The sequence below is a fragment of the Somniosus microcephalus genome, chromosome 11 (genome assembly GCF_052327205.1).
Source record: "Somniosus microcephalus isolate GS21.2 chromosome 11, FLI_Smic_1.0, whole genome shotgun sequence".
NCBI classification, from domain to species: Eukaryota; Metazoa; Chordata; class Chondrichthyes; order Squaliformes; family Somniosidae; genus Somniosus; species Somniosus microcephalus.
Window position 1 is genome coordinate 36,165,888 of NC_140997.1, and position 26,729 is coordinate 36,192,616.

At 42.5% G+C, this 26,729-nt stretch overlaps 1 protein-coding gene across 2 annotated transcripts in view; it reads right to left on the reverse strand.

The window, feature by feature from the left end:
- Positions 1-26,729, reverse strand: part of katnip (katanin interacting protein) — a 144,009-nt gene that overhangs the window by 71,680 nt on the left and 45,600 nt on the right. For both annotated transcript variants that reach the window (XM_086000481.1, XM_086000480.1), the window contains exons 12-15: positions 16,563-16,665; positions 7,825-8,049; positions 6,388-6,525; positions 3,313-4,402 (exon numbers count right to left, since the gene is read on the reverse strand). In XM_086000481.1, coding sequence (XP_085856607.1) covers positions 3,313-4,402; positions 6,388-6,525; positions 7,825-8,049; positions 16,563-16,665 — 1,556 coding nt within the window. The remainder of the gene's footprint in view (positions 1-3,312; positions 4,403-6,387; positions 6,526-7,824; positions 8,050-16,562; positions 16,666-26,729) is intronic.

A 26,729-nucleotide genomic window follows, 5' to 3' on the forward strand; every position in this document is an offset into this window, starting at 1 on the left:
AATAATCTAACAGTAAGGGAACATTTATCATAATAATATGATTGTAATATGATCAAATTCAATGTTAGGTTTGCAAAGGAGAAACATAACACAGTTACTAAGATTCTAGATTTTGGTAACTTTAGCACGATGAGACAGAGACTGATGATAGCAAACTGGTCAATACTGTTATCGGGTAAAACTACAGATGAACAGTGGGAGGTGTTCAAAAATAATTTAGCTTAATACAGGACCAATTTATACCCATAAAAGGCAAGGGCTCTACTTCCCAAATAAAACAGCCATGGTTGACAAAAGAGGCGAGAGATAACATGACTAAAGGAAAAAGCATACACAAGTACAAAGAATAGTGTAGGCCCAAGGGACTGGAGAGATATAAAAAACAGCAAAGGAAGACAAAAAAGATAGCAAGAGCTGCAAAAAGGAATAGGAAAAGAAACTAGTGAGGGATGTCAAGATTAACACAAAGTTTTTGCAATTTTTTTTTTTTAAAAAGAAGAAAAAGGTAGCGAAGGATAATGTGGGCCCTTTGAAAACAAATACAGGTAATACTGCAAATGAAACTAAGGAAATGGCAGACTTGTTGAATAATTATTTTGTGTCATTCTTCACAGTAGAGGAAGAAGATAATATACCTGATATTGCAGTGAAACTAAATGAATCAAGCAGTTGAACTCACTAAAGTTAAAGTAAGCAAGAAAACAGTATTAGGAAAAAATAATGGCACTAAAGACTGACAAATCGCCAGGACCTGATGGTTTCCACCTCAGGGTTTTGAAGGAAGTAGGTGAGGAAACTGCAGATGCTTTAGCCATAATCTTCCAAAGCACACTCATTCAGAAACTGTCCCTTTAGATTGGAAAATTGCAAATGTAACTTTATTATTTAAGGAAGATGAGATAGAGAAACCTGGAAATCATAGACCTGTTAGTCTAACATCTATTGTGGGGAAGTTATTGGAAACTATATTTAAGTGACTGAGCACTTAAAGAAACTTGAGTTGATTAGCAAGAGCCAACATGGATTTGTAAAGGGTAGGTCATGTCTAACGAAAATAAATGAATGCAGTTTTAAATCTGAGAACTATAGATTTTTGCTAGCCAAGGGTATTAAATGGTATAGAGACAAGGCAGGTGGATGTAGTTAGGATACAGATCAGCCATGATCCCATTGAATGGTAGAACAGACTTGAGGGGCTGATTGGCCTGCTCCTGTTACTATGTTCTTACCTTTGCAGAAATACTTGCTAAAGAAGGAAAGATGCACAGTAGCCTAGTCTTATTAACTTTTATGGCTTTCACTATAAAATGGGGAGGGGAGAAGCGAGGCGGGGAGGGGAGAAGCGAGGCGGGGAGGGGAGAAGCGAGGCGGGGAGGGGGGGGGGGAGGAGAGGTGAGGCAGGCGAATAGAGTTGGGGTGGAATAAAAACAAGATGAAGAGAGACATAGGAGGAGGAGAGAATGTTTTGGACAGCTAAAAACTCTCTGAATCTGATAGGCAGCATAAAATAAAGAATAATAAAGCCAACAATGCTGCTTTTTACTGAAAAGTATATGGCATCATAGCAGTCTAAAATAAGCTTTTTATCAGCAGATTGAGTATATTACCCAGTACATAATACAGCATAAGGCAAAACTGTAGATATCCTGTCTCATTACTCAAGCTTCAGGCTATAAAGCTTTTTTCAGTTTCTAGTCACTTAAGTAATGAACCAGACTACGTAATGAAAAAGCATATACACGTATTGTTGGGGGTCTTAAAAACACAAGATTTCACAAACCCATACATCTGATCACATAAAATACAAAGGCCTAGAAATTCAGTATCGCCACGTTTGGGGCGCTACAGCCGGGCGTTTGTTAAATTTAGCGCCCGGCGCAACTTAGCGCCACCTTCGCCAATATTCAGTTGCATCACCCCAAGAGGTTGCTGCTGCGCTAAAGCAGGCGATGCACGATATCATAAAGCGCTAAGCCGGCGAGCCAAGGCGCTAACACCGAGGGCGGGCACAGCGCATGTGCGGCGAGTTTCTGAATGAAGGCAGACACGCTGGCGCTGGTCAGCTCTTAAAGGGGGAGGCTCGACTTGTTTGGTTGCCATGCCCTGCACACTGCAGCCCTGAAGCAAGGCCTGACCATTGCTGGTTCATCAGTTCTACGCCCAAATCCCATTGCACGCTCTTGCTGCTTGTCCAGGGTCATGAGGAAGGAGATGTACTGATGTCTCCTTCTGAAAAGGGCATTGTTCACCTGGCGGATGCAGCAATGTACCGCGAACTGGGAGATGTTGGCAATGTCCCCAGTAGCGGATTGGAAGGAGCCGGTGGCATAGAAGTTGAGAGCCACCGTCACCTTCACTGCCACCGACAGAGACGTCCTGCTCCTCAACTGTGGCTGCAGATCTCTGCGAAGCAGCTGGCAGATCTCAGTGACCACCTCCCTTCTGAATCGCAGCCTCCGAACACACTGCTCCTCAGACATGTTCAGATATGAGAACTGCTAGCGGTATACCCTGGGTGGGTAAGGCCTCCTGTACCGACGCCTGTTGGCCCTTCTCCGTCTGGCCATGACTGGCACTCTCTCACGGCGTCTCTGATCCCTTTGAATGCAATGCAGAAAGCCAACGTTTCCACCCATTGCAGCCCCCATTATATGTGGCGACTCAAGGCTATGGCACTGAAAGTGAAATCCAAGTGCAAAGCTCTGGCCTGAAGCCAGAAGTACCTGAGTGAGCACTGAGTCAAAGCAGAAAGCTCTCTGTCTTTGTCTCTCTCCAAACATCCATCTCTCACACAGAAGGATTGGCACAAAATGGCTGCCACTTATAATGCAGGAGGAGCCCCCTTTAAATAGCGCCCCCCGCGGCGACTGGGAACCGTTCCCCTTTACTAGTCACTGGGGGCGCCAGGCGCACAGAAGGGCAGCACCACTAAAGTTCCGGTTCGGGGCGCACCAAGGGCGTTGCACCATGAAATGACGTCACGATCTGCGCGCGCAGCTGAGCGGGCGCTGCGGTTTTGCGCCGCCGTTAAATCTTGAGTGAAGTTCGCGAGAGGCGCAGATCGCACCGCGCCCGGGCGCTAGCTGCTTAGCGCCCCACTTCTCCTCCTCCTAAGGCGCTAGCGGCTGGCGCTAACAACTGAATTTCTAGGCCAAAGCATCTTGTTCTGTTCTGTTGACTAATCATGTATCAAAAAATGAAAAGCTCACATCGACTTCATTCCATAACTTATTAAACTGCAGTATAATACTAGATGTTAAATGAATTTTAAGAAAAACTTTTTTGAAATGACAGATGATAAACATACTGTACCTGTTTTAGGCAGTCCTTCAGTGTCATTAATATCAAGTAGTTCTTTATTTCTTGCACTCTTCAAAGAGCTTCTCCTTCCACTGACAGGACAGTCAATTCTTTGACTCTCTTCTTCCAGTGTTGAAGTCATATAACAGTCACTTTCTTTGAAGTCGTCCAGAAAGTCTAAATAATTTCTGCCATTAAGTATTTTGCCCTTTTCATGAGGGCTGACTAACTTTTTCCTGTTGCAATTTAAGATCTTGTCAGATGTACCACTGGTATTTTTGTGACTTCTGGAAAGATCAGATAGGTCAGGCCAATTACTATTGGCCTCACTGGTTTTAGTTGAATTATTGTTAGTTCTTAAATCTACAAGTACCTCATCACTGAGCCACAGAGGCTTCTTCCATTTACTTTGCTCGGGTTTTTCTTTGTCTGGTGATTTTAACCATGATGGTACTTTTGAAACTGATGACATTGCTGTTATTTTCTTTCCAGTTAGTTTTTCCAGCTGGTCTTTCATGACTAGTTCTTCATCAGAATACATCTCTTCTATCTCCTTACTGGTTTCTGAAATATTCATCTGTAAGAGTGACTCCTCAAGTGAAACAGGGGCGGTTAAAATGAAGTCTTCTTCCAAGGCAGAAATTCTACTCTTTGGTGAGCCAATTGAATAAATTAACGTATTTTTCTTATTGTCTGAGTTTGAATTTAAAAAGAACAAGGAACTTGCTTGCTGTGGAGACTCAATGCTAGGGTTTCTTTCTGAGCACTCAATTTCTTTAGTTTGCTCTTCCACATCACTCCCACTGGAAGCATCAAACGCATTTCTCTTATCATCTAACTTTGAATTTAAAAAGAATGAGGAACTTGCTTGTTCTGGAGACTCAATGCTAGGGTTCCTTTCTGAGCTCTCAATTCCCTTAGTTTGTTCTTCCATATCACTCCCACTGGACATATCAAATATAGCTTCTCTTTTGCTGGGTCTCAGGTCAATGGTGGTACTATAGTCAAACACTTGGTTTCCACAACCTTTTTCAAGCTCTTCTTCATACACCAGATTACTGTCCACATAAATCCTTACATTCTTTGCCCCAACATTGAGCTCCTAAAAGAAAGAAATTGTAGACTGAAAGCAATTTTTGCAATGTTGAAAATGCATGAAATAAAAAATATATATAATGTACTTTAGTACTCAGGGTACTTATAGAAATACAGATGTTACAACTCAGAAACAGGCCACTTGACTCATCCAGTCTGTGTTGGAGTTTATCCCCCACGCAAGTAAATAGTTCTAATTGCATTCACCTACCCTGTTCCAATATCCCTTTTGCTTCATCCACCTATCCAAACTAATCCTGAATATTCACGTAGTTTCTGCCGTAGCCACTAACCCTGGAAATTAATCCCACATTGTCAGAACTCTCTGTGTAAAGAATTTTCGCCTTCTGTTCTAAATCTCTTGCATTTAATCTTGTAGCTACGGTCCCTCATTCCTGAGCCCTCAATTACTGGAAACAGTCTGCCTGTATCTACTTGTTACTTTCTTTCATAAGTTTAAACACTTCTATCATATTGTCTCATCTGAATTCCAGATCATAAATGATATTAATCACATTAGTGACTACAATATTCTCATCAAGTGCAACCGCGTTTTATTGAGTTTCGCTATTTACATTTTCTAAAGCCAGCTGCAAATTTAAAAGAAAATCAAGTTCTTAACCATAGCAAACATTTTACTATGGTTAAGAATTTGATTTTCTTTTAAATTTAGAGGGGACAGGTTGGTTGACCTGCTCCCAGTCCTCTGACTATGCTACTGGAGGTAGTCTGTCTTTTCTTCCCCTGTACTCTGCCTGACTCCCATTAAGATCAGGAACTCACTGCACTGAAGATATATAGCATTTTCAATTTGGTAAGCATTTATATAAATGCCTAGAAGGGTATTACAAAGTTTGGAAGTCACAAAAATTGATTGTGATCTCTTTATTCCATATCATAATTCATACTGATCGCATTAATGGTTACAATATATGAACTGTAAAATAATTTAACTTGGGCATTTAATATTTTCTCAATTACTTCCAGAAATTGCATTTTGTCACTCACATATAGAGAATATATAGTATATAGAAACAAATATTATGACTAAATCTATTTATTTCTGTTTAATAAAACATAATTCCCCCTTCAGCCTTAAACAACTTAAAGCTGCAGAAAACAATTAGGTTAGAAAGCATTAAAAAAGAAATGTACAATATTTTTTATTAATCAGTGTTAAAAGTAGAAACTTAAACGGATGGTATGTAACAAAAGCAAGTCACACCATTTAAACAATCTGTTGGGTTTAAACTTTGTTCTAGTCTACAATACATACCGTAATTTTTTAAATTTAATTGAATATCTTTCGTAGACTTTTAACATTTGTGTCTTAATATAGTATAAAAAGACAGTCACATTCTTTACAGATACTTACATTTTATGTCGCACTTATTAGTACCGCAAGTAAGGATAAGCTTAATGTCTTGGTCTATTACTATTATTGGTTCTGCACAAGTAAAATCAGGATAAAGCTTAGCTCTAATCCACTGCGTTAATCTCCTGGTGTTCTACATTCTACTTGTTTATGTATCCTGTCAACAGGTTGAACTTCTATGCATTATGTAGTACACTATTACCTATTCTATAGTAAAGCAAAGCAAGCATTAAATTCTCATTACTTTCTTCTTAGGCAGTCCCTCGGAACTGCCTAAGAAGAGAGTAATGAGAATTTAATGTTTATGTATCCTGTCAACAGGATGAACTTCTATGCATTATGTAATACACTATTACCTATTCTATAGTAAAGCAAAGCAAGCATTAAATTCTCATTATTGCATTTATGTATCAGTGTCAGTTATATATATTTTTCTAATTACAGGGTGTGTGCGCCCCCCAGGCACACACACACCATCTGATGTTTTCATTCATGTTTAAAAACCCCATATATTTTTCTTAACTGGTAAATCTTGTATAAAATGAAGGTCTACCTTCTAGAACACAACATCTTATTACAATCTGCATAAAAGTAGGAGAAATACAGAAGCAACTTACATTGAGGCTTCTGTTATAATTCCAAATCTTGATCTTAGAAATACCAAAGTCATGCGACTTGTTTGGGTTGCGTACAACAAAGTATAATTGAACTGGTGGGCGGAATGAACACGTCCACATGTGACGATCTTTTGTGGTCTATGAAAAGAGAAAGAGTAGATCTGAATACCATCCCCGTATTTAAACTTTCCCCAACTGTGACTATGTTTGGAGAAAAACGATCATAGAATGAGAAGCAAAATCAAAAAGATCAATATAATTAAATCAGAAATACAGAAATTAAGAAATGTAGAAAATGATATGGAATGCCAACAGGCAATTATTTTAACAGTAAACTCCTGTAATAAAATATAGGAATAATGTACATTTTACAATCCATTTGTCCTGTCAATATACTTTGAATATTGTTAAAGTCTAGACTGCATTATAATAATCATTTAGAATAAGCTATATTTTGTGAAATAATGGCCAAAATGTGGCACTTTATCAAACATATTTTCTACTATTGCAAGTCAATTTAGATATTATCAGTTCTGACAAATACTTGAGAAAATATAAAAGAAAAACAATGACATTCTCCATCTCTCTCGTCCTTTAACACTCTCATTTTAAACCTGTCTCTTTGACCAAGCTTTTAATCCCCCTAATATCTCCTTCTTTGGCTAGTGCAAGGTTCAGCAAATATTCATGACAAATTAAATGTAGACTTTCAAGAGTGATGCCATCTCATGGAATTTGTTTTCCGGTTTAGGATCTTATGATGTTAATTTTAAAATGTTGAATTAAAGACACTTACAGTTAGTAAATGAAATAGACATTTATAAAGCATAGGTCAAAAGTATATTATTCAATAGTCTTAAATAGAAATATTCTAATTTATATATGATTGATTGATCCATGTGCTGTCAGTTCTCCTGAATTAGAAATCTTCTAATATTCTACTGAAGGCTAAGGAATACTCTTTTTATAGCTCACTTCTTGTTTTGTTTTATTTTTAAAGAATAAAGACATTGAAAGCCGCTAGAATTCATGAAACAGGAGAGGAGGAGTAAAACTATTTCTTGTGGAGGATGACAGTCTATTGATATGAATATCTGGCAGATACAGAGCAGCCAGTCATTTAGAGCCATTTTCATGTCCTTTTTAATTTAATCTATGGGTTATTAATAGGTAATTCGATTTGGTGAGGGGAAAACCGTTTCAACATTTCAGTTTAACCAGAAAAACCCAATTTGGTATCCAGAGATTTTTTTTTACCAATTTATCATCAACATGGGTTGTAAAAACAAAGAATTATTTATATCTATGGAAGCAAAGATACTTGATTTACATGGTATTGTTATGATAGAACTGGCTTACAAACAAAGTATTTTACCAATTTGCTCTCAATGTAAAATCTAGTGAGTGCCTTCTATTTTAGAGATCAACTTTGCTTACCTTAGTCTTTCCATTAACTAAAGAGTTCAAGTTTCCAGGATAATGAGCACTTCTGATATCAACGTCATGAGGAGAAACAAACATTTTCTGATGCTTTAGGTCAAAAAACTGTACTTCTGTTAAGCCAACTTTGTCATCGTTCCCCCAGTTCGACAAAATTTCCATCGAGACATAAACTGCGTCTTTTACTGATATGCTGCCTGACATGCCAACACTCTGATGAGTCTATCAAAAATAAAAGTTGCATACTTTGTTCACTATGAAAATTGAAAGTAATGTTACTGCTTCATACTTTGTGTATTTATAATTATGCTGTATATCACTGAATCATATGTAACAAACACAAAAACTTGTTCTTGTTTTAGATTACTGCAAATCAGAATCTAGTGCAACAGCAGTTAACATCCTTTTCTTTTACTATGATGTTTAATTCTGAGTCTCGAGGCGGATACTTCAGTGCAGTACTGAGAGAGTACGGCATTATTGGAGGCGTCATCATTCAGATGATGGGTTAAACCTAGGCCCCATCTGCCCTTTCAGGTGGACATCAAAGATCCCTTGGCATTATCTGAAAAAGAGCAGGGGTGTTCACCTGGTACATCATTGATCTCTCAACCAACACCACCAAAAACAGATTAATTGGTCATTGGTCATGAGGAGAGACCATACACACTAAATGGTACAATTTTAAATGGGGTACAAGAACAGAGACGCCTGGGGGTGTTTGTGCAGAAATCTTTGAAGGTGGCAGGATGGGTTAACAAAGCAATCAATAAAGCATATGGGATCCTGGGCTTTATAAATAGAGGCATAGACTACAAAAGCCAGGAAGTTATGCTAAATCTATATAAAACACTAGTTCAGCCCCAGCTGGAGTATTATGTCCAATTTTGTGCATCACACTTTAGGAAGGACATGAAGGCTTTGGAGAGGGTTTCAGGGATGAGGGATTACAGTTACGTGGATAGACTAGAGAAGGTGAGATTGTTCTCCTTGAAGCAGAGATGTCTAAGAGGAGATTTGATGGAGGTGTTAAAAATCATTAAGGGTTTAGATAGAGTAAATAAAGAGAAACTGTTTCCAATGGCTGAAGGGTCGATAACCAGAGGGCCCAGATTTAAGGTGATTGGCAAAAGAGCCAGAGGCGACATGAGGAAAAACTTGTTTACGCAACGAGTGGTTAGGATTATCTGCCTGATAAAGTGGTGGATACAAATTCAATAGTAGCCTTCAAAAGGGAATTGGATAAATGCTTGAAGGAGAAAAAAATTGCAGGGATATGGGGAAAGAGCAAGGGAGTGGGACTAATTGGATTGTTCTTTGAAAGAGCCGGCAGAGACTTGATGGGCCAAATGGCCTCCTTCTGTGCTGTACTATTCTATAATTCTATGGTCTCATTGCTGTTTGTGGAACCTTGCTGTATGCAAATTGACTGCTATGCTTGCCTGCAAAACAATAGTGACTACACTTCAAAAAGTAATTCATTGGCTGTGAAGTGCTTTGCACGTCCTAAGGACGTGAAGGATGCTATATAAATGCAGGTTCTTTTTTTATTTGCAAATATATTATTCTTTACAAAATACAGTAAGTAAGCCTTGATTCAGTTTGCTGTTGTTTAATATTTCAGTTTAAAACATTAACTGCTACAAAGGTGGTGGCATTAAAAGGATTTCCCATCTTGTTTTGTTTGCATTTTTCCAACGAACATCCTCTATACATCACCACAGTGGTCTGGCACTGGGCTACGTTAATTTAAGGGGGGGGGGGGGAAGGAAGAGGATATCACAAAGGAAATACTTCCCTTTAAGGTGCTTCATAACATAATTTAGTTAGAAGCATCTCCATGTCATATTTACCACTCTCAGGCAATATATAAGGGCCTATACCACCCTGGAGTGACAGTTTGTTTTAGTTAAAGACATTCCCTGGAAAAAGGACAGTATCTATATTTAAATTCAAAGCTCTGTATCTAGCACATGACATAGGGAATCATGTCAAAGGCGTCACACCTCAAAAATGTCCCCAGGGTAACAAAAATCGTGATTGCTTCAAATCACATTTTATCAAATAACTCATTGATTAAAGGTGAGCCAATCAAAATCCACTTTCACTCATTAGACAGGCAAGAAAAACTTCCAATCGACAATCATGAAACCAATCAAATCATTCAATCTATTTTTCCCCAAAGCTACAGATCAGCAATTACCACAAAACCAACCAAATACCGGAACAAATTTTTCCAAGTGCTTTGAGTGGGTATCTTGGTTCCCCACAAAGAACATAAGAATTACGAGCAGGAGTAGGACATACGGCCCCTCGAGCCTGCTCCACCATTCAATAAGATCATGGCTGATGTTCGACCTCAACTCCACTTTCCTGCCCGATCTCCATATCCCTTGATTCCAAAAATCTATCTATCTCAGTCTTGAACATACTGAACGATTCAGCCTCCACAACCCTTTGGGGTTGAGAATTCCAAAGATTCACAACCTTCTGAGTGAAGAAATTCCTCCTCCTCTCAATCTTAAATGGCCGACCCCTTATCCTGAGGCTATGCCCTGAGTTCTAGACTCTTCAGCCAGGGGAAACAACCTCTCAGCGTCTACCCTGTCAATCCCCCTCAGATTCTTATGTTTCAATGAGATCACCTCTCATTCTTCTAAACTCCAGCGAGTATAGGCCCAATCTACTTGATCTTTACTCAAAGGACAACCCTCTAATCCCAGGAATCAATCTAGTGAACCTTCATTGTACCGCTTCCAAGGCAAGTATATCCTTCCTCAGATAAGACGACCAAAACTGTGCACAGTACTCCAGGTGTGGTCTCACCAAAGCCCTGTAAAATTGTAGCAAGACTTCCTTACTCTTGTACTCCAGCCACCTTGCAATAAAGGCCAACATGCCATTTGCCTTCCTAATTGCTTGCTGTACCTATATGCTAACTGTGTTTCCTGTACAAAGACACCTAAATCTCTCTGAACAACAACATTTAATAGTTTCTCACCATTTAAAAAATATTTTGTTTTTCTATTCTTCCTACCAAAGTGAATAACCTCACATTTCCCCACATTATACTCCATCTGCCACCTTTTTTCCCCCACTCACATCCCTTTGCAGCTAAAAATTACATTTAAAATTAAATAACTAAATAATTATGTAAAAGCACCAAACTTATCAATAAAGTCAGCCAATGTGCATTAAAAATGCTTCCAAATTTTTTTCTTGCATAGTCCTGTCCCATTCTGAGGCCCAAGACTTATTCCCAGAGCTTCCATAATGTAACCTGGGACTTACCCGAATGAAAAGGGCTAACGAGATAGTGGATTGCAAATTCCAGAATGCACCAGTGTCACGGTGTGCCAGTTTGGTGAACTACACTAGTGCCATTCTTTTCACTTTGATGAACTACAGAATACAACTTAAAGTTGCTAACTGCCAGAGTTTAATATTGCCAGAGACTTTTGTCAGTTATAAAAATAGGTTTGGAAGGAGGGGATGGTAATTTGTGCAAAACAAGACTAGCTTGGGGCGAGATGTGGCCTATCTGGATTTAGCTTCCAGACTGCTCTCATGAATGACACCAGAGAATGATCTCTTAATGAATTGGCATTATCCAGCACCACAACTGTTGGATAATGCCACTTGAGTAGGGTCATCTGCAGCTTTAGCAGCAAGGTTAGAAGCTACAACATAATCTGTCAAAGTCTGATGCTGTGGGCCAGTAATTTCCTCTTGCAGGATGTCCTACAATCTGGCCAGTCTCACTTAGTACAGTTGAGAAGCTGTTCGCATCATCAGAGATGCTAAAGATGTTCTTTGATGGCAAACTCCCGAGACCAAGCTCAGAGTCATAGAATAGTACAGCACAGAAAGAGTCTGCGCCGGCTCTTTCGAAGAGCAATCCAGTTAGTCCCACTCTCCCGCTCTTTCCCCATATCCCTGCAATTTTTTTCTCTTCAAGTATTTATCCAATTCCCTTTTGAAGGCTACTTTTGAATCTGTATCCACTACCCTATTAAGGCAGTGCATTCCAAATCCTAAACACTCGTTGCGTAAAATAATTTTCCTCATGTCGCCTATGGCTCTTTTGCCAATCACTTTAAATCATGGAATCATAGAAAGTTACAGCACAGAAGGAGGCCATTTGGCCCATCTTGTCAGTATCCTTGTAGGTTACGGCACTTCAAGTGCATATCCAAGTACTTTTTAAATGTGATGAGGGTTTCTGCCTCTACTACCCTTTCTGGCAGTGAGTTCCAGACCCCCACCACCCTCTCAGTGAAGAGATTTCTCCTCAAATCCCCTGCTAACCTCCTACTAATAACTTTAAATCTATGCCCTATCGACCCCTCTGCTAAGGGAAATAGGTCCTTCCTATCCACTCTATCTAGGCCCATCATAATTTTAAATCTGTGCCCTCTCATTACTGATGCTTCAGCCATTGGAAACAGTTTCTCATTATTTACTCTATCTAAACCCTTCATGATTTTAAACACCTCCATCAGATCTCCTCTTAGCCTTCGGTGCTCTAAGGAGAACAATCCCAGCTTCTCCAGTCTATCCACGTAACTGTAATCCCTCATTCCTGGAACCATTCTAGTAAATCTCTTCTGTACCCTCTCCAAAGCCTTCACGTCCTAAAATGCAGTGCCCAGAATTGGACAGAATACTCCAGCTGAGGCTGAACTTTTGTTTTTATATAGGTTTAGCATAACTTCTTGGCTTTTGTACTCACTGGGGGTGATTTTGCCAATGGGGGCGCGTTGGAGGCAGGACTGCTGCTTGGCGGGTCGATGTCCCGCCGCCATCGATTTGTGGCCAACCCACGCTATTTTCCCTTGATTGACCTTGTTAAGCCCGCCCAGCAGGCTTAGCAGGCCAATTAAGGGAAAGCCGGTTGCAGAGAACGTCAACGTACGACGTTTCATCTGTCAAAAATATTTGACAGATGAATTGTCATCATTTGACAGCTCTGTGAAGCTGTCAGTGACATTCTCTGTAGTTTGATGAGTTCTTGAATTCAAGACCTCATCAAGCCTCTTTCTCTTGCAGAAATGAGATGGTTGTTACATTGGAGAATGCAACGACCATTTGTCATCTTTGTTGCGGAGGCGCGAGACTCTCCGCATACCCACCGATTGAAGCCTGCAGGAAGAAACAAAGGTAAGTACACTTTTTCTAACACTTTCCACTTTCCTCACATACTCACTTCTCCACACTTGCGCCCATCACTTACCTCCACAGCACATTTTTGGACCCCTCCGACCCCCGCAGACCCACTACTCACCTCGGTGACCCTGGCGGGGTTCACAGCCTTCCGGAAGCCTGCACTTGTGTGGGCAAAATGGGGATAATCCTCTTATCTGCCTGTTAACAAGTAGTTAAGTGGCTGTAATCCCTTCCCGCCTCCAAGGAGACGGGACCCGGCATGGGACGGCTACCCGCCTCCTGGCAAGATGGCACGGAGGCAGGTTGGGCACCCGCCCCCAAATTCTGCCATTTTCCCAGCAGTCCCGCCTCCATACCTGCCTCCCCAGGGCTGGCAAGATTGCACCCTATGGGCTGGATTTTGTGAATGGAGGCGGGTTGGAGGTGGGACTGCTGCTTGTCATGTCAATGTCCCGTCTCCATCCTCGCCTGACCAATCAGAGGGATTTTCCCCTGATTGAGCTTGTTAAGCCCGCCCTGCGGGCTCAGCAGGCCAACTGATGGAGCTTGTTAAGCCCGCCCTGCGGGCTCAGCAGGCCAATTAGGGAAGAAGTCACTGACAGATCACGTCAACGTCAGACGTGCTATCTATCAAGACTTCTTGAAAGAAGAAATGACAGCATTTGATAGCTCTGTGAAGCTGTCAAACACTGCCATTCTCTTTACTTTGATGAGCCTTTGTGGTGAGGACTCATCAAACCTTTCAAAATTTGCAAATTTCACATGACTATTGGAACAGAGGTTCCATCAGCCATTATGTGAAATTGACAAGCAGGATGTCGGCTCTCCCCATCCAGCGCGGCTAAAGGCTGTAGAAAGAAAACAAGGTAACTGCACACTTTTTTAAACTTATCACTCACCTTGCATACTTGCCACTCCACACTTACACCCATCACTCACCTCTACAACTTACTTCCAGATGCCTCCGACCACCACAGACCTCCTCCACATCTCCTCCAACCCGACGGGGTTCTCCGAGGTCGGGAAACCTTCACCTGTGAAGGTAAAATGGCACTAATCCTTTTTTCTGTCTGTTAACTACCTGTTAACAGGCCGTTGGGATTAAATGCCTTTCCCGCCTCCAGAAGACGAGACCCGAAGCTGCACATTTTCCCGCCTCCTGGCAAAAGGGCACGGAGGCGGATGGGGGCGGGTGTGCCATCCGCCCCCACTTTCTCAGTTTTCCGGCTGTCCCGCCTCCATGCCCGCCTCCTCGGGGCTTGGAAAATCCAGCCCTATGCCTCTATTTATAAAGTCCAGGATCCCATATGCTTTATTAACCTGTTGTGCCACCGTCAAAAGTTTGTGCACAAACTCCAGGGGCGGAATCTTACCTGAAAGGCCGAGTTCGAGGCGGGACTGCTGGTTTTCGGGTTCCAGTTCTGCCCCCAGCGACGTCTGACGATCTGACGCTATTTTCCCCTGATTGGCCTTGTTAAGCCCACACTGCGGGCTTGCCGGCCAATTAAGGGAAAGCCACTGTCAGATGACGTCAGTTGATGACGCTTCATCTGCCGGTTTTCTTAAAAGGCATATGCACCACACTTGTTTGACAGATGATTTGACAGTGTTTGACAGCATTGAGGTGCTGTCAAACACTGACAATCACTGTCCAAAGGTGAGCTCTTGCACCCAGGCTCTCGAATTACTCTCTCCTTAGGATAAAACAGATGGCAGCTGCAGCTGAGATTGCAGAAGCCTTCTGTCACTTCTCCCGATGAGATGAGCCTACACAAACACTTCACAGCTTGTCACCTGCAGAGACATCTAAACACAATAAAAATTACTTTCATAACTTTTCCTTACCTCTGATACTCACCAGTGTCCCATTGAATCCTTTAAACCACTTCTGCAGCTGTCCTATATACATAAAAATTACAGTACACCCCACCTAACGCCTCACTTACCCTGGCAGGGTTCCCCAACGTCGGGAGGCCCGCAGCAGAAGGCTCAAAATGGGAAAAAAACTCTTAACTGCCTGTTAACTGGCAGTTAAGTGGCTGTAATCCTCTTCCTACCTCTAGGAGTTGGGACCCTGCGCAAATCGGGGACCCGACTCCCAGTAAGATTGGTTGGAGGCGGGTTGGGAGCAGATTTGGGACCCGCTCCCATTTTTAGGGATTTTCCTCGCAGTCCCTCCTCCTCAGGGCTGGTAAAATCCAGCCCCAGGTGTCTCTGTTCTTGCACCGCCTTTAAAATTGTACCATTTAGTGTGTATGGTCTCTCCTCATTCTTCCTATCAAAATTTATCACACTTTTCTGCGTTGAATTTCATCCAGCACGTGTACGCCCATCCCACCAGCCTGTCTATGTTCTCTTGAAGTCTATTACTATCTTCCTCACTGTTTACTACACCTCCAAGTTTCATGCCATCTGCAAATTTCAAAATTGTGCCCTGTACCCCCAAGTCCAAGTCATTAATCAAAAACAGCAGTGGTCCTAGTACTGAACCCTGGGGAACACCACTGTATAGCTCCTTCCAGTCTGAAAAACAGCCATTCACCACAACTCTGTTTTCTATCCCTGTTGAGGCAAAACATTGTAAAGGTCTGAAACCACTTTACAGTGATTGAATCTGATATGTATGGTAGTTGTAGATCAGTGATGCAGAATAATTGCACCTTCCTTCGAACAAGAAAAATCATTTCAAAAAACTCGAAGAAATTTTCAACATTGAACCGCCAGTACCACAGCCAACTTTTACATTTTGTAAAAGGTGGAGTGCTCACAAACAATGGGAAACCGTTACCTGTGCTGAGAAAAACAAACTCATGGTTCAAGATGACACAAAGCATATTGCATGGAATGGGTCAAATAAGGATACTTGGGTGTTGTGATGCCACAAAATGTCTTAAAGGGTGGTGGTCCTTTTGTGATTTTTTGCAGTAAACCTGGCCTGGTACACAATCATTCCAACAGTAGGTGGAGGGTGCAATTCATCAAAGTATGGATTATCATTGGTCATGTTGAATATAAAAAACTGCGGGCAAACATATGTTTCCCTACACGTATGAGGCATGCTTTGGCAAGTCAAAAGAAATAGTATAACATCTGAAACAGTACGTCCCGTAAATGTAATCATTTAGAACTGTAAAGTTGAAAATTTACATCCCACAGTTTTGAGTTCAGCTGATCTGCACTACAAATTCCTCACTAAAATATCTTTCATTGATATCCAGGTGCAGCAGTTTAAGTTCAAGATTGTATGACACAGAATTCATTGCATTATAATGTGTATGTTAATAGTGCTAAACAATGCATTCCAGAGTAATTAACACATGTCCTAATTGCAGAAAATAAATTATTGCAGGGCTAATTAGAAGATCTACTTCTACTGATGCAACAGGGATCAAATACAGACCTCCTCAGTTGAGTAAGCAGGTGTACCCAATGCATTGAAGTTACACAAGCTTTATGTGGATATGTTTTTGGCAGGACTTCAAATTTTTACTTTTAAGAAAACGCAATGATTATGGTTGCATAGTAACATAATGGTGCATTTCAATAGGAAAGATTTTAAGGTCATTCACCTCAGTAGTTAATTCATTTCTTGCCTTTAAAAAACTGCTACTTGATCCGTCATTGAAAGGATCGTCAATTTTCTCCAATACTTTGAGAAGCTTCTTTTGTTGACTATAAAATACACAGGCGGTAAAAACACAATTATAAGACTGAAACAAAGCTCAATAGTAATTACCTGAGTATTAAAAGATTTGATGCACAGAGAGATGCAAGTACAGTATTAGAAATTGTAGTTAAACAGAAATATTATAAAAAAACAAATTGTCTCATTATACTGTCACTTCTCTATGAAATAAAGTGATGGGGCTCGAATTTCCAAGCCCCGTGGAGGTGGGTTTGGAGGCGGGAGTGGGGGGAAAATTGCAGAATCGGGGGGCACAAACCCTTCCCGCCCCCAACCCGCCTCCATGCCCGTTTCCAAGGAGGCGGGTACCCGACCTATGCTGGGAGCCACCTCCCCGAGGCGGGAAGGGGATTAGTGCCAATTAACTGCCTGTTAACAGGTAGTTAACAGGCAGTTTTTGGCCTAATCTCTATTTTTAGCCCTGAAGTGTGGGCTGCCCGACAGCTCCAAACCACGACAAGTTAGCGAGGCAGACCGTCGGGCTGAAGGGCTTGGAGGGTTCGAGATGTCTGGTGTTCAGGTGAGTGATGGGTGCATGAGTGCAGAGGTACGTGTGTTTGGTGTGTGTATATAAAGTGTTTAAATAAGTTTTACTTACCTTTACTTACTAATGCAGGCTTCCTTCCTTCAGGTCTCGGGAGTCCCTCATCTCACCGGCACAGAAAGCAGAATGGCCGTGAGCTGTCAAAAGTTGCAGCATTCTGCTTTCTGTTCTGGAGAGATTTCTAACTGAGTTTGTGGAGAAAGACGCAAGTTAGAAATCAGATTGTCAGTGTTTAGCTTCGCAGAGCTGTCAAACGCTGATATTTCATCTGTCAAAAGCTCTTGACAGATGAAATGTCAATCCCCGACGTCACCTGTAACCGGGTGTCCCTTAATTGGCCTGCTGAGCTCGCTGGGCAGGCTCAACAAGGTCAATCAAGGGAAAATTGCGTGAGTTGGCCACAAATGATGGAGGCGGGACTACAACCCAAAAAGTGGGAGTCCCGTCTCCATCACGTCCCCATTGACAAAATCCAGCTCTTGGTGTGTGTAGTTTCTGGTTAGCTTACAGCTACTCTTGGCAGACTGACCATTTCTACAAGATATAACATGGTCTATTACTATGTTCACTTTTATTCGACACCTTGTGTAAAATATCCACAAATAAATACTTTAAATGCAGCCATCTACTGTACCAATATATTTTTTTCTGGAAGACATGACTCAACTTAAAGTCAAAAATAAATAAAAAATTCTTACTGGTCAAACAATTAATCGGGCTCTTGAAAGGTACTATGTTTATAAGACTTACATGGGTTGTTCAACGTCTGAATGAAACAAATAGCAGAACAGCTAAACAACACAACTTCAAATGTTCTCAACTAGAAAAGGTTAATACATGAATAAAACCTCATGCTCAAAACCTCAAAAACTTTAAAACTCTATTGCCCCAAACTACCAACACGCATTAGAGCAACATTTTATAGTTCTACTATCTCATTTATAATATACATCTCATTACCTGTTACATTAATATGAAAAAGTTAATCTAAAAATATCAGAATTCTAATATGAGGAACAGTCAAAATGAAATGTGCATAATAGTTATGCTTCTGTTTTGGGGTTTTACAAACATAGGCAAATTCTGAACAATTATAACTTATAGAAGGGAATTCTTGACTGGCTGAGGTTTACTTACAAGGACAACTTCAAGCAATTTTATTTACAAAGGTTTTTTTGAAAGAGCAGACAAGGAACAAAAAATATATATATAAACAGCATTCATATAATGCTTTTACATCCTCAGGATAACCCAAAAAGTGCTTTACAACCAGTGGATTACCAGGTAAACAATATGCTCCAAGATAATTTGGAAATAATATGTATTTCCAATGAAACAATTGATCATGTTTATACTTAAAAAAACATGGCCTCCAGCCTGGCATCTTGCTTCTATCCCATGCAGGCTTTGCACGGTTTGCATGCAACTTAAAAAATGTTTTTTTTTTTTTTTTTTATAAAAAGACTTAAAAGTTAAAATTCGTACATAGTAACACGCTCCAAAAGCGCTACATTCCAATACATAGATAGTTTTACATTTCACCTCCTGTCAAACTTATACAGCTTTTTTACGAAATCGTATGAAAAGGAGCAAAGTTAGATGTGCAACCTGCTTTGAAGGGTATCCTCTGTGGCCTAAAAAAGGTTTCATTTATTTGTAATTCTCAAAATATATGGCATTATTATAGTGGCAACAAGTGCTTAACAAGCAGCTTTCCCCCCAGCCACCGATTTCTACCTACTAATGACACTTTAAAATGCTTTTGCATTGTCCCGAACCATTCCACAGTAGCAGTGAACAAATTCGAGCTACTACTGATGCCATTTAAATCATCTTAATAAATATTACTGCTACAAAGTATTAATAATAGACTCAAATTTATTAGTAGATTTAGGAACCTGCCAGAGTAACACTGATCAGAGCAAATTAAGTCAGAGTGTATTTTTTTTCTTAAAACTTGGGGGGAAAAATTAAGTTATGCTCCTTTTGGGGCGCTAACTTCGCCAGGGCGCTAAAAGTAGCACCCCGAAAAAATTAGCGCCCCCGTGGCCAAAATTGAATGGTAGCGCCCCAAGAGGGAAGCGGGGCGCTACTGGAAGCTACGTGCCGCGGTACTTAAAGGGGAGGGGCCGTGCACAGCGCGACCCGAAGCTCAGCTGGGCCACCAGGGATCGGAATGCCAGCAAAAGAGCTCGGCACTCGAGAAGTGCCGGGCTCAAGGTGCGTAGCCAGCACTCCGCGGGAGAGCTGCAGAGGAGGCCGGGGACAGCAACGGGGGCAGGTGCTGGCCAGCAACAAAAATGGCCGCCCGGCACCTCGCCTTTAATTAGTGCTGCCCCGGCCCCCGTCGGACATAGCGTCCGGCGGTAGGTCAGGGGGCGCTACCAAAGATCGCGGCCGGGGCTCGAGCGGAGTGCTGTGCACGGCGAGGACGTGATCGCCAACGGCGCAGCGCCGCGGGGTGCTAATGGTTACCGCCGCCGCTAACCTCCTGCTGAATTTCGCGGGAGGCGTTGGCGGCGCTGCACCTGGGCGCTAGTTGCAAAGAGGGCGCTAATGGGAGGCGCAAAGCAACCACATTTTTCCCCCTTGATATTTAGAGTTTATGTGGTAGATTTTTTGATCAGCTGCACCAGTTGTGGGGATCAAAAAGTTTTTCCAGCCAGCTGCATTTCTTGTGCTAGTGCATATTTCATGCTACAGCCTTATTAATACCACAGAACACCTGCAAGAATATTTAAATTAATACCTGGTGCAATTTCTTGAGCGATGGAGCTCTTAGGCTGTTGTAATATTTTGAATTCTTTTAGCGCAGTTTTTATTCAAGATTTTTGAATCTTTAAAATTTTTGTAATTAAATGTACATATTTTTGGAATAACTTTTCAGACGACAATTATTTACGCATTATGGTAAGTTTATTTATAAGCGTTCCAAAAAAAATTATTGTTCACAAAGTCACCAGAAAGTGGACAGCAAGTGAAGTATTTACAGGATTCCAGCAGAACAGAAATATATGAAAAAGGCACATGAAAAAGAGTTCTTCCAACTTTTACAGGACCTCACATAGGTACAAGACATCTGGGTGCAAAGTACAGAGCCCCATGTCAGATGGAGGTAAACTAATGATAGGGGCTGGTTTGGATGAGTCTCTGGGCCAGAATTTGTGGTGGGTATGACGGCGGACTCTCAGAGTGTGCCGTTAAGCCACCTTTGAAATGGACTGCAAGTACAGGATTTCCGCATGCGCTAAATCGCAAACTTGTGATCTGTCAAGTTACGACTTGACAGATGATCCATACCGACGGGGAAATCCTCATTGTTGGTGCAGAGTTGGGCTAATTGCCCACCAACTGCCCAGCAATTACGCATGGAAATTTTGTGGTTGATGCAAACAGACACAGGGCCTGTTTGCATCAGCGTAAGAGGATACCTCAGAAGATCCTAAGCATCATTCAGCATGTTTTAGCTCACATAAAAGTGAAAGTGGAATATTACAACAGATGGAAGCACCTGAGCTCCGTTTGAATAATTTAGCTGTGAGCATCATAGAATTGCGAAAAGCTTTTTTTGATAGTTTGTTTTAGTGTCTACACATTTAGGCCTAGAAATTCAGTATAGCCACGTTTGGGGCGCTACAGCCGGGCATTCGCTAAATTTAGCGCCCGGTGCAACTTAGCGCCACCTTCGCCGATATTCAGTTGCATCACCCCAAGATGTTGCTGCTGCGCTAAAGCAGGCGATGCACGACTATCATAAGGCGCTAAGCCGGCGATCCGGGGCGCAACCACCGAGGGCGGGCGCAGCGCAGGTGCGGCGAGTTTCTGAATGAAGGCAGACACGCTGGCGCCGGTCAGCTCTTAAAGGGGGAGGGTCGACTTGTTTGGCTGCCATGCCCTGCACACTGCAGCCCTGAAGCAAGGCCTGACCATTGCTGGTTCATCAGTTCTACGCCCTGGACCATGGGGAAGCCCGCTATTCTTCCAAATCCCATTGCACGCTCTTGCTGCTTGTCCAGGGTCATGGGGAAGGAGATGTACTGACGTCTCCTTCTGAAAAGGGCACTGTTCACCTGGCGGGTGCAGCAATGTACCGCGAACTGGGAGATGTTGGCAATGTCCCCAGTAGTGGATTGGAAGGAGCCGGTGGCGTAGAAGTTGAGAGCCACTGTCACCTTCACTGCCACCGACAGAAACGTCCTGCTCCTCAGCTGTGGCTGCAGATCTCTGCGAAGCAGGCGGCAGATCTCAGTGACCGCCTCCCTTCTGAATCGCAGCCTCCGAACACACTGCTCCTCAGACATGTTCAGATAGGAGAACTGCTGGCGGTATACCCTGGGTGGGTAAGGCCTCCTGTGCCGACGCCTGTTGGCCCTTCTCCGTCTGGCCATGACTGGCACTCTCTCACGGCGGCTCGGATCCCTTTGAAAGCAATGCAGAAAGCCAACGTTTCCACCCATTGCAGCCCCCATTATATGTGGCGACTCAAGGCTATGGCACTGAAAGTGAAATCCAAGTGCAAAGCTCTGGCCTGAAGCCAGAAGTACTTGTGCGAGCGCTGAGTCAAAGCAGAAAGCTCTCTGCCTTTGTCTCACACAGAAGGATTGGCACAAAATGGCTGCCACTTATAATGCAGGAGGAGTCCCCTTCAAATAGCGCCCCCCGCGCCCCGCAGCGACTAGGAACCGTTCCCCTCTACCAGTCGCTGGGGGCGCCAGGTGCAAAGAAGGGCAGCGCCACTGAAGTTCCGGTTCGGGGCGCACCAAGGGCGTTGCACCATGAAATGACGTCAGGATCTGCGCGTGCAGCTGAGCGGGTGCTGCAGTTTAGCGCCGCCGCTAAATCTTGAGTGAAGTTCGCGAGAGGCGCAGATCGCGCCGCGCCCGGGCGCAAGCCGCTTAGCGCCCCACTTCTCCTCCTCCTAAGGCACTAGCGGCTGGCGCTAACAACTGAATTTCTAGGCCTTAATCTTTATAATATTGAAATCCTGAAGTTGAAGCTTGGTGCTGTCATTTCGCCAGCTTTTTTGTGTGTGGCAATCTGAGTGCCAATGTTTAGTTCTCTATCTCATGTGGTTGTGACAGACTGTAGTCAATCGATACTAAATCCCAAATAAAGAACATTTTAAACCTATATATTTATATCTTATTTCCTGGCATTAAAGCTTTTAATGCAACATTCAATGTGTCAGGTGCCAGTCTGCACCCTCTTTTCTCCCATAAGCCTCATGCAATGGTTCCCACATACCTGTCAATCGCTGTGGGCCTATCTGTCAACATTAAGAGGAAACTCGGCACTTCCGCTGATTGGAGCACCAGGCCCACGTGATCCCAGGTACGCTTCCACATACGCTGCGCCCTGGGATCCGTGGGCTATTACGCTGCCCCCAAGTACGTAGCATCAAACAGCACGTTCACAAAGGAGGGTTCCCATCAGGTAAGTTTGTATTCTATTCAGATGCCGGCAGGGTACCCCGTAGGTACGCCGCCGACTGCAAAATCTGCCCCAGTATTTCAAGGTTGACATGATGCAAGATGGGATGCTAGAGGAATCAGCAGGCAAGAGACACAAATTACTGAACCCATTGACCCAGGTGAGCGCCATGATTTTCCCCCTTTACCCTTCAGCTCCAATTAATTTTGTACCGCAAATTGTTGGAAGTGCAAATTGATAATAGGATCAACGGGGCATCTGGGACCTTGGCGAATGATGGGACCAAGTGTCTTTCTCCTTAACCAATGAAATTTAAGCATAGTTGATGGGTAACAAAATAGGGTGAATTGCAGTCAAAATAGATACAGTAAGAGAAGTAAAGAGAGCGAAAGAAAGACTGGATTAAGAGAAAGACAGAAGGGAAAAGTAAGATAACATTTTTAAATTTAAAAAACCTCCAGGAACAATTTACTACCTACAGGAGTGAAACTCCAGAGTTTCAATTGTTCCCTTTCTGGCTCTTCGAGGTTGAGTGGCATTCCATGAACATAAATCTCGTCATTAAAATGGTCCTTATATCGTGAAATATCAGCCCTAACTTGCTGTGGCGAGCTTAATTCAAATTTATGGCACAATTCCAGCAATTTCTTGAAACTCATGAGGAGGCGAGATCCTATTTTTGCATGGCTAACAACGGAGTGATGCAAATCAATCAATCATTCAGCAATTTGGGGTGATTCGCAACTCAGATATTTTCCTCACCACAAATAGCTAGACTTTTTACATGCTAGTAACATCCTGTTCCATGAAATCGCTGTTATTGTGACAGCAAATTCTGGCCCATTATGACAACCACATTTGCAAGCCCTGGCACATGTACTGAGTAATGACTGGTTCTGCAGGTTCTGGATTAGCATGGAGCGTCTATCAGTTTCTGCTAAAACGTTTTTCAAAATTCTTTGAAGAAAACTTAAAAAAGTGAACTAACGAGTAAAATCCTGTAGGGAGAAAGGGCTCGCTGGGATAAATACAGGACATTGCAGAAACTTGTTTAAGAACAGAGGGGCCTGGAAAAAGCACAGCAGCGGAAGCTAAGCAAATTTTCAGTACCACAACAGCAAGAGGGCAATCAGAGAAGAGGTGAAAAGACACAAAATAGACTTGAAACTAAGGATAAGTACAAAATAGTACATATTCTGAATGATTACTTCCTCCAAGTATTCACAAGGGAAGACATGAGCAACATGCCCTCTCCAAATATATCGCTAAAATCCATGACTGTTATAAATAAGATGGAAGTCGTAGACAGACTAATTGAGCTCCAAAGAAACAAATCTCCAGAAATATATGTTCTTTATCCTAGAATTCTGAAGAGAGATTATTTGTGAAGCACTGAAAATTATAATAAGGGAGTCATTGGACATGGGGGAATACCAGCTGATTAGCGATAGGCTAATGTGCCCATATTCAAAATGGGTGACAAAACAGACACCGGCACCAACAGACCCATTAGTCCTCCTTTCCGTGTATAATAATGGAATTGATTATCAGATGTAAACTTGAAGATCAGCTGTGCAACAATAATCTAGTTAACAATAGCCAGCATGGCTTCAGAATGGAAAGATCCTGCCTCATCAACCTCCCCGACTTCTTTGAGGAAGTGACAACCCAAGTGACTTGTGGTAAACCCTCTAAAAATGATGTACATCAACTTCCAATGAGTTTTTGACAAAGTTTCACATGAAAGGCTAGTCACTTAACTCAAAGCTAGGGACATTCAGGGTAAATTCTGGGAACAGGGAAAAAAATCTGGTTGAAATGTAGGAACAATGAGTTAGAGAAATTATGTCAGAGTGGGCAGAATGAGGTTAGAGTCCTAAATGGGGTGTTTCAGGACTTGGTGTTGGGACCACTTTTGTTTCTAATTTAAATAAAAACAGAAGAACAAAGAATTAGGAGCAGGAGTAGGCCATGTGGCCCTTCAAGCCTACTCTGCTATTCAATATCATGGCTGATCTTTGGCCTCAACTCCACTTTCCCACCCAATCCACATATGCCTTGATTTTCCTAGAGTCCAAAAATCTATCTCAGCCTTGAATATGCTCAAAGACTCAGCATCCACAGCCCTTTGGGGTTGAGAATTCCAAAGATTCACAACCCTCCGAGTGAAGAAATTCCTCCTTATCTCAGTCTTAAATAGCCAACCCCTGATCCTGAGACTATACCCCCTAGTTCTAGACTCTCCAACCAGGGAAACAACCTCTCCGCATCTACCCTGTCAATCCCCCTCAGTATCTTGTATATTTCAATGAGCTCACCCCTCATTCTGCTAAACTCCAGCGAGTACAGGCCCAATCTACTCAATCTCTCCTCAGAGGACAATCCGCTCATCCCACGAATCAATCTAGCGAACCTTCGTTGCACCTCTAAGGCAAGTATGTCCTTCCTCAGATAATGAGATCAAAACTGTGCACATACACAAATGACCTAGATTCAGAAACTGAATGCAAGTGGAAGAGGCAGCTCAGAAATAACAGAATGAGTTCATAGAAGGAGGCCCTTCGGTCCATCATGTCTGTGCTGACTCTTTGAAGAGCTATCCAATTCGTTCCACTCCCTTACTCTTTCCCCAAAGCCCTGGAAATTTCTGATTTTCAAGTATATATCCAATTCAGGCAGTGCATTCCAGATCATAACTCGCTGCGTAAAAAAAAAATCTCATCTCCCCTCCAGGCTTTTCTGCCAATTACCTTAAATCTATGTTCTCTGGTTACCAACCCTCCTGCCAGTGGGAACAGTTTCTCCCCATCAACACCCCGCATAATTTTGAACAGCTCTATTAAATCTCTCCTTAACCTTCTCTGCTCTGAAGAGAACAATTCCAGCTTCTCCAATTTATTCACATATAAGTGAAGTGCCTCATCCCTGGTACAGGAAACTTTGTGCTATCCGGCACCGACGGGACCGAGCTGTTGCCGTCCCATCAAAACTGCCGGACAAACCAGCGCTAATGTTGAAACATACGGAGATTTTGAGCTCCGTATCTGGCAACAAACCCAGCTTCTAAACAGTCGGCCGTACCTTGCAAGCGTCTCTGTAGCTTAGCAACAGCTTCAGCAAGACCTTGCAGAGCCTGACTGGTGAAAAAAAAGCAACGAAAAGAAAAAAAACCTAATGAAACGGCTCCTGATTTTTGCCAGTGGCTCGAGCATTCCGGACAGTTAACCTCCGGATAAACCAAAGTTTCCTGTACCATTTTGGTAAGTCCCTCTGCACCCTGTCGAAGACCATGACATACTTCCCAAAGTATGGTGCCCAGAATTAGATGCAATACTCTAGCTGAGGCCTAACTAGTGATTTATAAAGATTTAGCATAACGTACTTGCTTTGGTACTCTATTTACCTCTATTTATAAAGCCAAGGATCCTGTATGCTTTTTTAAAAAGCCTTCTCAACTTGTCCTGCCACCTTCAAAGATTGTGTATGCAAACACTCTGGGCTATAAATTGGTTAGCCCCGGAAAAACCAGCATGGGGATCACGATGCCCATTGAGTGGATTTCAGGCATCACGCCAACTTCGTGCTGATTGCTATTTATAATTATTTCTGCATGCAGCCAGTGCTTCCCGCGCTGTTCATTGGCTGTACGCATCAAGGGCCCAATATCGTAGGAACTTGCCCTTCTTAAAGCAAGCATGCACTACTTAAAGCTAGCCTGCACCTCTTAAGGGGGAGGAGCACTGTGGCTGCACCAGTTGCTGGGAGTCGTTCTGCAACTGAATCTGACCTGGGAAAGAGAGATCAATGGCTGACCATGGGAGAGGCCCCAGGTTTTCAGACGCTGCACTGGAGGTCTTGGTGGAGGAGGTGGAATGGAGGAGAGATGTCCTGTATCCTCAGGGGGCCAGGAGGCCCTCCAGACACATGATGAGAAGACAGTGGGAACAGATAGCCGCGGGGGTCAATGCCAGGAGTATAGACCAAAGGACCTGGTTGCAGTGCCGGAAGAAGTTCAATGCATTTTCAAATGCCATATCCTAACAACTGCACCAGTAGCCTCAGTCACTGCTCAATCAC